This window comes from Seriola aureovittata, chromosome 22 (genome assembly GCF_021018895.1).
Source record: "Seriola aureovittata isolate HTS-2021-v1 ecotype China chromosome 22, ASM2101889v1, whole genome shotgun sequence".
In the NCBI taxonomy this organism is placed as follows: Eukaryota; Metazoa; Chordata; class Actinopteri; order Carangiformes; family Carangidae; genus Seriola; species Seriola aureovittata.
The window spans coordinates 7719557-7733085 of NC_079385.1; the positions used below are offsets into that span (position 1 = coordinate 7719557).

At 40.6% G+C, this 13529-nt stretch overlaps 1 protein-coding gene across 1 annotated transcript in view; it reads right to left on the reverse strand.

Moving 5' to 3' along the window:
- Positions 1 to 4023: 4023 nt before the first annotated feature.
- cerk (ceramide kinase) overlaps positions 4024 to 13529 on the reverse strand; it is a 39977-nt gene continuing 30471 nt past the window's right edge. Inside the window, exons 11-13 of the mRNA XM_056368027.1 lie at positions 12225 to 12430; positions 8640 to 8854; positions 4024 to 6469 (exon numbers count right to left, since the gene is read on the reverse strand). Coding sequence (XP_056224002.1) covers positions 6406 to 6469; positions 8640 to 8854; positions 12225 to 12430 — 485 coding nt within the window. The 3' untranslated portion in view covers positions 4024 to 6405. The remainder of the gene's footprint in view (positions 6470 to 8639; positions 8855 to 12224; positions 12431 to 13529) is intronic.

The following is a 13529-nucleotide window of genomic DNA, read 5'->3' on the forward strand; positions in this document are numbered from 1 at the left end:
AGAACATGGCATTTACCTGCTTTACATTAACATCTACTTTCAGTTCCTGGAAAACCTTAAGTTTTTCTTATGTATGGCTTATAACTAATCTATAAAGCATTGGTGAATGTTGAGATTGACAGTTCAATCTTGACCTTAGAAATTGCAGCTGATGAAACAATCTCAAGGTCAAAGCCTATTCCGGTGCTTTTTACCATATCACATGATCTTCATCAGCAGATAAAGCTTGCATATTTATCATGGAAGTGTAAATGTCCTAACTTTCCATCATTTTGATGGTTTTTAAGATTTCTCATGCATGTTGACATAAAGGTGGAGTTCATTCCTTACCACTTAAATTGCAGTTGACAAAACAATCTCAATTCAAGGTCCACTTACTAGCTTGCTCCAAGACCTTTTGATCAGTGACTATGACCGCTGAAACAGTTTTCATCAGTAGATAGACAAACAGATATAAGAATGTGTGAGACATCTGTTTCCCATTTCAAGGGTGTGTATTTTAAGCATGACCACACAATAGTTACTGAACCTTTTACTGCGAGTTCATATTGAAACCATAACAACAATGGTCCCTAGTATTAAAGATCAAGTCCTTGTAACCCAAAATGAAGATGTTTTTCTAAACTAACTTATTTGAACAGAAACCATGATCATGTTTTTGAGCCTAAACTTAACCAAACTTTAAGTTAAATTAACCTGTCCGAGACGTCAGGTCAGAAAATGCTTACATGATGCATTCTAGAGGACATGAACAATGTACTTTGACATTTAATGTGGAGGACTTGGCATGAGCTTTATCAATATCAACTAATTATACATTAATCAATATTAAGCATTCACCAACAAAGCCTATTTTCATTATTGATAAACCTGCTGAATGTACGAACGTAATTAAAAATGAAAAAAAAATCACTAATTATTGCATATCTCAGCCGTACAAATACTCAAGGATAATCACTTTCCAATTAGGCTGTATAAGACAAAAAACAAAACTCAATATCACTATAGTTGCTGTTGATCAACTAGTTGATAGTCTACTCAATAGTCAAATCATATCAGCTCTAGTACCAACTCATAAACCCTTTACAAGAAAAATCATTATCAGGTGAGGTGACATGAATGCAAACTTTTGTTTTTTTTAAGTAATTAAATACGATTACCTTGGCATAGTCAACTGAGCAGACCTGACAACCCTAAATGCATACACACACACACACACACCCCACCCCACCCCAGATAATAATATATATAATGATATATAAATTCAAAAAACAACATTTTTGCTGGCTTCAGCTTTAAGGTCTGACCTCCAGCATGTGTGAGTGCATTAGTTGAAACGTGTGAGTAAAGGTGTGGGTGAGAGACAGAGAGTGAGAGATAAGAGGCCGGTAGTGGTTCCTGACTGAGAAGATGGACTGTTATGGCCTCATTGATCTAAATCTCTCACAGGGAGCCCGTTCCAATCAATACAGAGAGAAGTGCTGTTTGGACCACCGCCCCTGCAATATCTGCTCTGTCTGTCCCTCCTTCTCTGTTTCTCACTCACAAAGCATTCACACCACCCACTTCATTCCTCTCAGTCTCTCTCACAAGCAAATATTTTATGCTTTTGTTTGGCTCTTGTTGGCCATCCCGCAGTGGGAAAACAACAATTTTCCAGATTGGGCTGCTGTAATTATTTGTCATGCAACCAAGGCGAGTGTAAGGCTGCCTGCCATCACAAGGACCTTAACTGAGTTCACCCTTTCTGCTTGCCACCACTGCAGAACAGTCTGTCTGTGTGCCTGGCTTTATTTCTACTGCTTGTTTGCATCAGAGATGAGACAAAAGTTAGGAAGAAAATAATGTTGGAGGTGGAGGAAGGTGCACGAATCTTGTGTAGCTGCTTGTCTACTAGTCACAAAGTGGGTCCACAACACACCTCATAAAGCCACAGTCTCTAGAGAGAGAATGTGTGTGGGAGGCACACGAGGGTAGAAGGGAGGAAATTAAAAAAAGAGGAGAGGATGAGAGCATATGTCAGGTGTGAGTCTTTACATGAGGAGAGAAAAGAGACGCGAGTTGATGCAAGTGTATATATGTGTGTGTGAAGGTGAGAGTGCGAATAAGAGTGTCCAGGGGACGCGGCAGCACCGTCATGTCCTGTTAGGAGCCCTTTCTTTGGTTAAAGACACTGGTGAATTGAGGACAGCCGACCTCTTTTTGTGTGTGTGTGTGTGTGTGCGGCAGAGGGTGTTTGCCCACTGTTTCGTCTCACCTTGTGTCTCAGGTGGGATGTGGGAATGAGATAGCAGCTCTCAATGGGCTGCAGACAAGCAGATGGAAAATAAATCAATAAGAAAGTAGCAAGGCAAGAAAATGAGGGAAGAAAAAGAGACGGAGGGAAAACAATTTTAGGTGCTGCTGCAAGTTGGAGAGGCTGGAAAATCCCTCTGGTGTTTGTTGCCACACTAGTCCTTATATTAGAATAATGTGTGACCATTTTGAGGACAGTCAGTCACTTCATTAGAGATGATTCAATACCTACTTATAACAGCAGAATAGCACAGTCACACTTTGGTAGTCAAAAGTAGTGAGAGATAGCTATAATAAATATATTTTGATCCATCCAAGTTCATTAGCTGAAGATTAATTGTGCACACAATTAGTGGAATTTTGAGCAAAACAGATTTGGTATATTTCCATCTAACATGTATCCTGAGAGGTAGTTAAAGCTGCACCTCCTGGGAGAGGCAGGGCAAGATGCTCTTTAGCATATAATTGCTTCATTATGTTCACCAGCAAGTTGCTCAACGTTGTCTGGTGCTGGACAGGTAGCATAGTGAGTTTATTGAAGCTTTTTTTTTTTTTTTTTTTTTATTGGAACAGCTGCCTGCTGTGGCTGGAAGTGACACTAATGAGATCGGCGAGAACCAAAACATTAAAGTTGCAGGTCATAAAACCAAAACAATGAGCTGAATGGCGCTAACACGCTCCACAGAGAATGAACTCGCTAGGAATCAAACCTTTCACATTACACATACTCATTTGAGCCACTTGTCATATAAAAAAACATATTATTGCAGCTTTAATCTAAAGTGACACTACACCAATTTTAAAGATTAAGGTCAGTTTACATGTCATGAATTAATAAAATGGATCTATGAAATTATAATTTAGTATGTCCATTTCTATGTCATGTTCCCTTCTCTTTAAGTTGTTAGGCCAGAGGAGATGTCATGTGCTTTTTAAGTCTTTCTGGATATAATTTGTTTGATAGACAAATTGTCAAAAATTGACATTGACATTATCTCTGTGGTTTTGGCCGATGATATCATGCTAACTATAAATGATGTGCTTTCACATGGCCTGTAAAAGATAATAAATGTGGTTTGGGTTCAGCAGCAATGTTATTTCCACAGAATACACATAAGAAATTGCCTCTTCGTCACTAGTGCATGGAGGTTTTATGATTATGGACACTACACATTTCAGAGAATGACTGCTCTGGTGGTTCATTTTAACTGTCAGTAGATGAATAATTCACACCAAACAGACATTAGCTATTTTCATTGGTTTGTTTTGGTCTATTTTGACACCCAAATCCATTTAAGCCATATTTTGAATATCAGTGGTTAGAAATTTTAAATGATTACAGTTACCAAATTCAGATTTCCATTCTCTTTTGCAGTCTGACATTTTGGAATTGCCTTGTAGTATCAAAAAAGAAACAAGATCCAGACTGTGTGCAGAATGAGCACAGCTTGAAATACCACTCCATCTCAGCAGAGACCTTTGATGTCTGATGTTCTTTAATGAAACATCTCGCTCACATCAGAGCACCCTATTAAATTCTACTCATACAGGGAGACAGAGGGAGAGTGAGATTGAGAAAGCCAGAGCAAAGGAGCTCTGACCTTTGTGTGCATGTGTGGGAGCGCGCGTGCGTGTGTATGTGTGACTGAGGAAAAGACAAGGAGGGAAATGAAACATCAGTGGCGTCAAGCACACCCATGAAGATCACACAAATGATAGAGAAAGAACCACACTTCAAAATACTTTATTAAGCTTTTAAAAAAAAAAAAAAAAAGATCACATAACTACATCACAGTTTAATTTATGTGTTTACGACTTTAAGTTTTTATTCGGTCTTGCTGTGCCCTCCATATTTTAGTAAAGTCGAGCTGAAATTAGAATTAATTTTTGCTAGAAAAATCAGTTTACATATCTCCCTGGTGTTTGTTGTGATTTGTGTAGCTTATATTAGTGTCCTCCAGGGGGCAAGATTTTTTTGGTTCCGCTAAAAGGATATCGTAATATAACTTCAAATCCAACACAGACAGATAACGAGTTTCAGGATCGATGTTGCTTAGTAACGTCTGTGATTTCAGCAGTCTTTAAAAAACAAAAAAACAAAAAACAAAAATAAATAAATGACCAAAAATGTCAGTGACTCCTCATGGTAGTTAGCTACTTCGAGTTGTGATTGGCACAGTCACACGAGTCCCATGCTGAGGTTACAGGACTCCCCTCTGTTGTGGGTTTTACCAGTCTTGTAATTTGCATTTACCACATGAAAAAGAGTCTGCTAAAGCTAGCCAAAAGCCTTCCTTTATATAGTTCCGGGACACACTAGTCAGTGTACAGGAGCTTTAGGTGTACAGTGGTAAAATAGTGTTAGCAAGTAATAAATGCTCATCTTAGTGGAAGCTAGTTAGCCTAGCTTGCTAACTTACAGTAGTGGAAATATCATTCAAATTTGTAACTTCTTACACAAAAGTGAAGGGAATTCAAATTGCAGCATTTGCATTGTCAGTCATAAATTGCTAAATCCCCCTTGCTTCTTTGCGCGTGTGTGTGTGTTTGTGTGTGTGTGTGTGCACAAGGATTTAAAAGCATCTGAGTCTTTGAAACAGCATCATACTGTAAGTTGACAAAAGTGAGTGCTGAAGGTGAAGCATAACTGACATCCAGAGCCAGTATTAACCGAACTGGAGAGGATTCAAAGAGAGGACAGGGCTTTTATGAAGTGTGTGTGAGAGTGTGTGAGACAGAAAGACCTTACATTACAGAGAGATAGAAGCTGCATGTGTGAGCCTGTCTGTGCTCATCTATAGATGCTTGTGTTAGCAGTGTGTTGGCTACAGTGAGAGAACATCTGCAAAATGGCAGTCATGAGGCTAATTGTGATAAAGCTAACTCATCACATTGGCACCTTCAGACACATTAACACACATACACACTCCAATGATTGCAAGTCTCAAAAGTGATTGTGGAAAACACACTCAACCCTACATACAGACAGACAGACAGACAGACAGACAGACAGACAGACAGACAGACACACACACAAATCCCTAACGTAACGTATTATTATCATGTATGCAGTTTGATATAGTTTCATTGATGCAGGACAAGCAAAAAGAAATGCTGCTGGTTTTCTTCTCCAGACAAGTCAAGACCAGCTTGACCTACAACTAAAAGGAGCTAAATGAGGCTAATTTCAGAGCCTTACAATAGATTATCTCTAATAATGTTAACAAATGCATAATTCTGGCTAATCCCAGGTGATGCCTGAATTGTCTGTAGTTTTTAGCCAGAGAGGAGCAGAGCTCAGAGCCACAGGTGCAGTGCAGCAGTGCTGAGACACACCAAATCACTTAGCAGCCACTTTGCCTTATTACCCAGAAGCCACCGGGGTCCTGTTAGTGTATTAGCAGGGTATTCAACTCTTTTCATTAGTGCCCCTGGCTCATATCTGTTTTCACCTGGGTCACAGATGAAACAATTTTCCCCAAAAAAGGAGGATCAGATTGCATGTTTCTTTTGTTTTTTTTTTTTATTTTATTTTTTGCAGTCCTGGCATTTTAAGTCTTTTCAGTTTGTCACTGAACTTCACATGCATTCTTTTCTTCATCCTTACAAAGCTGTATCTCCTTGGCTGCCTCTCCTCTCTGTATAGGGAGAAATCCTATTTGAGTTCTCCTTCATGGCAGTATGGAAACCTTTAGCTGATTGTTGTGGCTGAATCCAGCTCAGTCCAGTTCATCTCTGTTTTATGTGGCTGTGTGAACACCCAGGCTGCTACTTTTGCGGTCTTCAGAAACGTCTCTTCGCATCTTCATCTTTCTTTTTTTTATGGCTGGTGGTGGCAGCTCTTCAACTTTAAGATTCATCCCATCACTTCTTGTGCAGAGAGAGGACTTCCTGCACGTTTCATTCAGGCTAACACATTAAAGAGAGATGGGATGCCAGCATCTGGGGTTTACACTGATGTGATGCATGTGTTTTTTCCAGGAGAATCTTGCCAAGTGCAACTTTGTGTTTTGTTTTCTACCGGCTAAATATCCCATCCAGCTCTAAGTCCACTGAGCAGTACGTGCTTGGCTCCAGGGCCCGCAGTGTGCAAAGGTCTTCAAACACACACTACTGCTGCTGCTGCTGCTCCTCGATACCGCGGGCAAACAGCCTGATCAACTGGCACTGGACACTGCAGAGAGAAAGAGAGAAAACACACCCGCACACACACACACACACACAAATACACACACACACACAACGCATCATTTAGCCTGAATAACAAACCATCAACTTAATGACTATGCTCATTTCAATGACACTTTACTGTCCATGTGGCAGATGTAAAAGCAATGGAACGGCACCCTTGTGTGCAGACTTGACACGCAAACTTGAAAGTGAGACAATCTTTGTGGTGTGCAAAGTATAAAGACCTTTAAAGAGCCGCTATAACAGATGTTATAATACAGATGGAGCTGACACACATAACAGATCCTGAGGCATACAAGGTAAAAGTATACTAGTATACTATAAAAAGTAGCAGTGAACAGGCAAGATGGCTGCTATTTGACAGTATGTTGTATTGCCTTATATTTCCAGAATGTTATATATCACATGCACCACAAAAACACCAAACATTCTTTACTATGATAACTCTAAAATCAAGGGAGCAGCATATTTTAGGTTCTAATCACATAAGTGCACCCTAACTTGTTTCAGTTGTTTGGTTCAATCATTGTGGCACCTTGAGCTTCACTTCCAAATGTGTATTTTTTAACTTTAAAAGCAAAACTCTTTCCTTCGTTCTTTTTCTTTCTTACTTTCTTTCTGTTTCGCCTGGGTTATTACCATTAATTATCCGAGCAGCACACTGGCTGGCTCACTCCAAGAACGATTAGCAGAGAGGAAGAGGCAATAAAAGGACGGACTTCTGCTTTAATTAAAGGGGAGTAGCCTTTTAACATGGGGAGGGCCATTAAATTAGCAACATTACAGCGCCATGCATCATTGGCAAAGTACAATGGAGCATGAAATAAATGATGCGTCAAGCTGTGCCACACCGGCTATATAGAGATCTGATAGTCGGGGGAAGGCTGAAGTGTGGACAGGGCCAGAATAACGAGGGTCGGGTGGGGTAGGGTTGGGTGGGGGGGCGGCAATTCCACCGAGGTGCCAAGCTCATCCGGCAGGGAACAGGGAAACAGTCTCCAGATCAGACACTGTTGGACAATAGCAGCGCTAATGGCACGGCTGCTCTCATTTCTGTCAAGCCAAGCAGGAGAACTTCTATATTACCAGCTAATACTACGCATCAAGAAGAGGCGGTAGTTTGGCATTTGATGATCTACAACAACAACAACAACAACATGCCAGTGTTGTGCCAGTATAACCAGAATAGGAGTCTGCAGCCATGCTAGCAGCTCTGTGAGACTGAACTTAGGCACTGCTGCCGTTTGAGCTAAATGCTAACATACCCACAAAGGCAATGTTACTTGATAGCTGGTATAGTATTTAGCATGTTCACCATCTTATTTTGCATGTAAGCATGCTAACACCTGCTAATTAGCAGTAGTGTAGTGGTATCTTGGTAGGTGGGTATACTGTAAGTATTGGACAAATGAAAAGTTTGATAATGATGCTACATGAAGTAGCCAAAAGTCATAAATAATAATTCTCTGAGCAACATGAATCTCTGTGGAGAATTTCATAGCAATTCATTAATTATTGAGATATTTCGGTTTAGATCAAAGGCTAGTGTGGCTAAAAAATTGTATGTGTGAGTTTTCCTTCAGTGTGAGGTGAACACAGAACATGATCTATTCCCTCTTAGGCTTCGATTCATAACACTCAGAAGCATTTTAGGGCAATTTAAACCAACATTACAGCTTAACACCCAAAAGAAAAGACTGTGAATACCCCACCATGCCGATACAATAGATATGAACTCCGAGAGTATTTCAACACTTCTTCCATTATACCTGCCTCTACAATATTATTTGCACAGATTCAAAGCCATTTGGCGCTCGTCATCTGTGCTGAGAACGATCCCCTCTGTCTTTCGTCACAGGTTTCATGAAATGGAAAATAAGTGGGGAAAGAGGAAAAGTGATTGAACTGTGTCTTTCTTTAGCGGCATAATAGCGGTTTCAGTTTCACAGTTTTAAAAAGCTGTAAACATGATCATCATGCCAGATAAATAACAATACATTTTCCTGTTTTTTTTCCCACCGGTGGCAGTTTCTACTTTATTTTTTGACTTTCTTTAGTTTTCAGATGAGCAATTTCTTTATTTCAGATGAAGCATAAAGCTGCAAAGCATGGATTAAGTTGCTTGAACTACTGTATGTTGGGAGTTCAGTTACCTGGCTTGGATGGCAGTGTGAGGCAGGATCTCCCCGTCGCAGGTCCAGCTGCTTTGGGCTTTGCTGTAGTTGCAGGTCATTTGGCCGGAGCATATGGGACCGAAGCCCGTCTTCTTCGGGGTCTCGCTCAGGTCCCCTAGGGAAACCGGCTCCTGGTGGCGCGGCTGGAAACGAAACGTCCTCACCCGGTGGACTTCCACAAAGGAGTGGTCAAACTGGGGGGGGGGGGGGGGGGGGGCAGAGGTGGATGAGAAATAGATGAAAGAGAGGAGGGGGAGGTGGAGGAGAGATGAGCGGATGAAAGAACAGATGTGCCCACAGATGGTGCAGAGGTTAAGACCCCACTGTCTCGAATGACTTGAAGAGTCAAAATGCAGTTCAGTTATACGGCACAGTAACAGAGAAGTGATGACGGCACATGTGCTAAAAGATGTAAGAAAACTCGGTTTGAGAATATGTTACATAAACTTATAATTTCAAGATTTCATTTTAACAAGATTAAATTTTTATTTTTATTACTGAGCAATGAAAATGTAGAGTTTTCAGTGTAGTCTTGCTACATTTTTCCTCTTCCATTTTGGATCCAAAATTTAGGGGAAAAATTAAACAAAAAACGAATGCATCAAGTGTCAACTGTCACTGTATCTGTCTTTGGTGGATGAATCACACGGTCACACGGTGCTCGGGCTACCTTTCGAAAACGACATGAACTTTTTGAGCATTTAAACGTCTCACATTGAACATAAACAACTTATTTTTATACATTAAAAAAGCACTGAAAAGAGGCAGTGGAATATTTGTCTGAAATATGATGATTGTATTGCAAGGTAAAATGATTCTTGGCATGTCATTCTTTTTGAGTTTATTAGCTCCTGGTGGGTGAGGTAAAAAGTTAATTTCTCCTGTATTGTCTTTTTATGGACTCCTACTGATTTTATAATGAAAAGCAAAACTACATGTGGGCTTATGCCTCCATCTCGCCATTTATGAAACAGAAAACAGCAAAACAAGAGAAAAAAATGAATAAAAGAGAAATGGAAGGAGAGAGAGAAGAGGTCAGATAAAATGGAGGTGCATGAAAACTATGTAAACGGCCGAGGAGCGAAAGAAGAAGAGAGAGAGAGAGAGAAAGCGAGAGATGAAAAGAAATTATTTTGTCAAAATCCCCTTTCATCTCACTCAGTGTCACAGAAAGGTTCAGCTCCGTCCGGCACACTATTTTCTTCGACTTCACGGGGTGCCACTTTCTCTCTATTCTCTTCTCCTTTCTTCTCCCCTCTTTTTCTCTTTCTCTCTCTCTCGCTCGCCACCTTCCATCTCTCCCATTCTCGCCCTCTCTCATCCCGAAAGCGGAGTGACAGCCATTTATTTCACATCAGACCCACTTTATGACTGCAGCCGCTTTGCATTCAAGCTGGACAGTCTGCCTAAAAGGCTTTCTGACAAGGCCATGAATACACTTAGTGGCTCCTCACTCCTTGTTTCTCTCCGCTTGGCTGGACAGTGATGCTGATATTAAGTGAACTCTGATGCAAAGTCCCGCTCGCCCTACTCATACGACTACTTGTCTACCACAGTGTGCTGCAAGTAAAGCAGCCGCGACGGCCTGAAGGTAGAAACGCACCAAATCGTAACGTTTCACTGTGGGCCCTCGAGACACTGGATGTGATCTGCAGACGATGATGTGATACCACGGTAAAGCAAAAGTGTTAACCTGCTGGTGGCACTAGAGGAAATGTCAAAGAAAAAAACTTCACAGTGATCCACCTAATACTTGCTGAGATATTTCTGTCCGGACCAAAGAGGACCAACTGATCAACGCCGCCATCCATGGATCCCATTCTAATCTTGTGTCTTAGACGGATACTGTAGCCTCTTGCTGGTGACTCTGGACTGCAGAGGTGTGAGTAAGTCACACATGTGCAAGTCCCAAGTTACTGTAGTGACAATCAAGCGAGTCAAGTCGAGTCATTGCTCAGAGGAAGCGAGTCATGGGTCAAGTTATATGAAATTCTAACGATGTGGTGTTGCTCATTTTAAAGATGGTGGTCATGAAAAGTTTAGTTTTATTTTCAACACCGATGAAAACTGTTGCAGCTGACACCTTTTTATAAACCTGACATTTTGTGACATTTACATCTCCGTGTGGAAGCTGAAAAACTTCTTTCCTCCTGTAATACAAATTTGAGTATTTTTGGATTTAGCCCCTCCCCATGACAGCTGGTCTGTGGGCATCACACAAGAGATCACTCCATCATGTTTCAGGAACAAAATGTAACTTACTATGTGAAAGAATATATCTAGAAAATGCAAATATTTAATTAAAAAAAAAAAAAAAAGAACTCTTTTCAAGTCATCTGTCTCAAATCTAAGTCTCAAGTCATGAATACCAAGACAAAGTCTTTAATATTATAAAAGAGCCCTGTCGAGACCTGCTCTATTTGAAAAGTACTTTGAGATAACTTCTGGTTTGGCGCAATATAAAAAGTGTTTTATCAGTGTAAGTAAAAAAAGTCTCAAGGCCTCAAATTTGTGACTTAAGCCTGACTTGAATCAAGTCATGTGACTCAAATTCCCCACATCTGCTGGACTGTAGCAGCTTCATGTCACATAGAGCAGCAAAGTCTTTCCTTGGGTTGCTTAATTTCACTGTTAATAGCAACAGCTGCTGCACACTTTTCTTTACATAACAACTTGTCTTTTTCCTGGTCTGAATCCTATAACATTTAAAGCTGCAAATATATAATATCCTAATCTGATGAAGCTTTATTTCAAGAGTAAAACTCCTCCTTGTGATACAAATACTGTGTGCTGAAGTCAAAGTGTTGATCTTAGAGTTGGAGCTCACCTCGGGATGTCAGCGTTGGCTCAAAACACACTTTGCAATTTCACACTTTTACCAGACAGCTACTGAAATTACTTACAAGATTCTTCTAAATGGGATAAACATCCCGAGGTCTTTCCTGAGGTAATAATTACTAATCACCAGACTTCCCCTGGTAATACTTGCACTATCCTGAGAGGGCATTAGTCTGGTATCAGCCTGTTCTCCCATACAGCATATCCCTGATGCAGCGATTACTGGTGCCTCTCCGGACCAGGGTGGAGGTTATTTATGATACGTGGGAAGGCACAAGGGCTAAGGCATTTGAACTAAAGTGAACCATAGTTGGGAAATTGAGCGGAGTCAGCAAACGGAGGTGCTAGCACAGCAAGCAGGCTCATTCACAGACTTAACACACTCTCAATTCATCAGTGTACAGATTGAGAAACTCTTCAGCACAGGAGTTTTTTTATTTTGGAATGGATGGATAAAATTGTCTCAAAAGTTTTGTGTGTTTTCTTTGTGTTTCTTTTTTTTTTTTTTTTGGGTGATTTCTTCACTCTTTGAAGAGGAGGCCTCTTTCATCCCCGCTGGATCCAAATCACATGAATTTTCCTGAATCATTTCAGCTCTGAAATATGTTGACTCATGTACCTGACTGTAGAAGTACAAGAGCGAGGGAGAAAAAAAAAAAAAAAAAAGAAAAGAAAAAAAAAAAAATCACACACGAGATAAGTTAACACCACCTCCCTCCTTCCTACCTGGTCTTCTTTGTTGGTGTGTCGAAGCAGGTGTCTGAGGAAGTCAAAGCGGGAACACTTCCTGACGAGGATGAGGTCGGTGGTGCCGTCGGCGAGGTGGGCGGAGGGCGACAGGCCTTTCGGGCTTCGGGGACACGCGCAGCTCATGCTGGCTGCATTAATGGCAATGAACTTTCCACGGATCACACTCCAACCACTGCTGCTCTCTGAAACAGAGGAGTCAAGAGTTAAAGGATTAGATTAGATTAGATTAGATTAGATTATGTAAATTCTCTAAACTACAAACAGGAAACCAGTAAGTATTTTCAGCACTGTAAAGATAACTGCCAAAATCTCATGATTTCAGGATTTAATGTTTGAAATCCAGTCCAAACAAAGAACATTAAAATAAAATATTGTCCTATTAAACCTCTTCAAATTTGTGCTTTGAGGTAAGTTTCCAGTGTTTTCATTTCTCGTACTTATTCTATGTTTGGTTGTGAAACTTCAACCACACTTGAGCCAAAGAAGTCAAGTTTAAACACTTTAAACGCGTTGTGTCGGGACTCTCAGCAGCAGTACACTCAATAACTGAAGTCCAAACAAACAAACTCCCTTTTATTCAAGTGTTCTCAAAGTAGAATGAAATTTGGCACGATCACGCAGGGAAAATGTCGAGCTTGCAACAAAAATCAAGCGCTGCAGCTGGAGCCTTGTCCACTAACCATCCCTGGCCTCCGTCACTCATCTCTTTGTGTCGCAGTGTTAAAGCTCCTCCATTTGACTCTGATGCTTTTAAATGAGGAAACCTTGTGCTGCAGTAAAAATGCTGTGCTTTTTTTTTTTTTTCCTTTTGCAATGCTGTATTCAACAGCAGTTCCATCACATTTGCAAATATGCCTTATTTGAGTTTGTTTGGAGTATTCTGCCAGACTTTAAGCTACTTACTTGCACTAATTAGATAAGATAAATATGAGCTCCAAAATCCCGATTCCTTTCAGCCTCCTGTTTGGTTATTCCAGAAGTGCTGGAGCAAATCATCTGTGTACCATCAGGAATATGGTTTTGAAATCATACTGTGTATTTGTATTTATGAGTCCTGAGGTTAAGCTCCAAGCTTGTCACACAACAGCGGTGATGCTGATGAGGGTCCATTAAGATCCAGATGTTTTGGCAGGAATCCTCACAGCAGCTTTTACCCTCATGATCGAGCAGAGTTAGAAACTTTGAAGCCGAAATTAATGCACTAAAGCTGAATGACTGCTGTTATGAAACGCAATTAAGTTCGGCCGGGGAAGGGTTCACCATATCTAAAGAGGAGGGAAC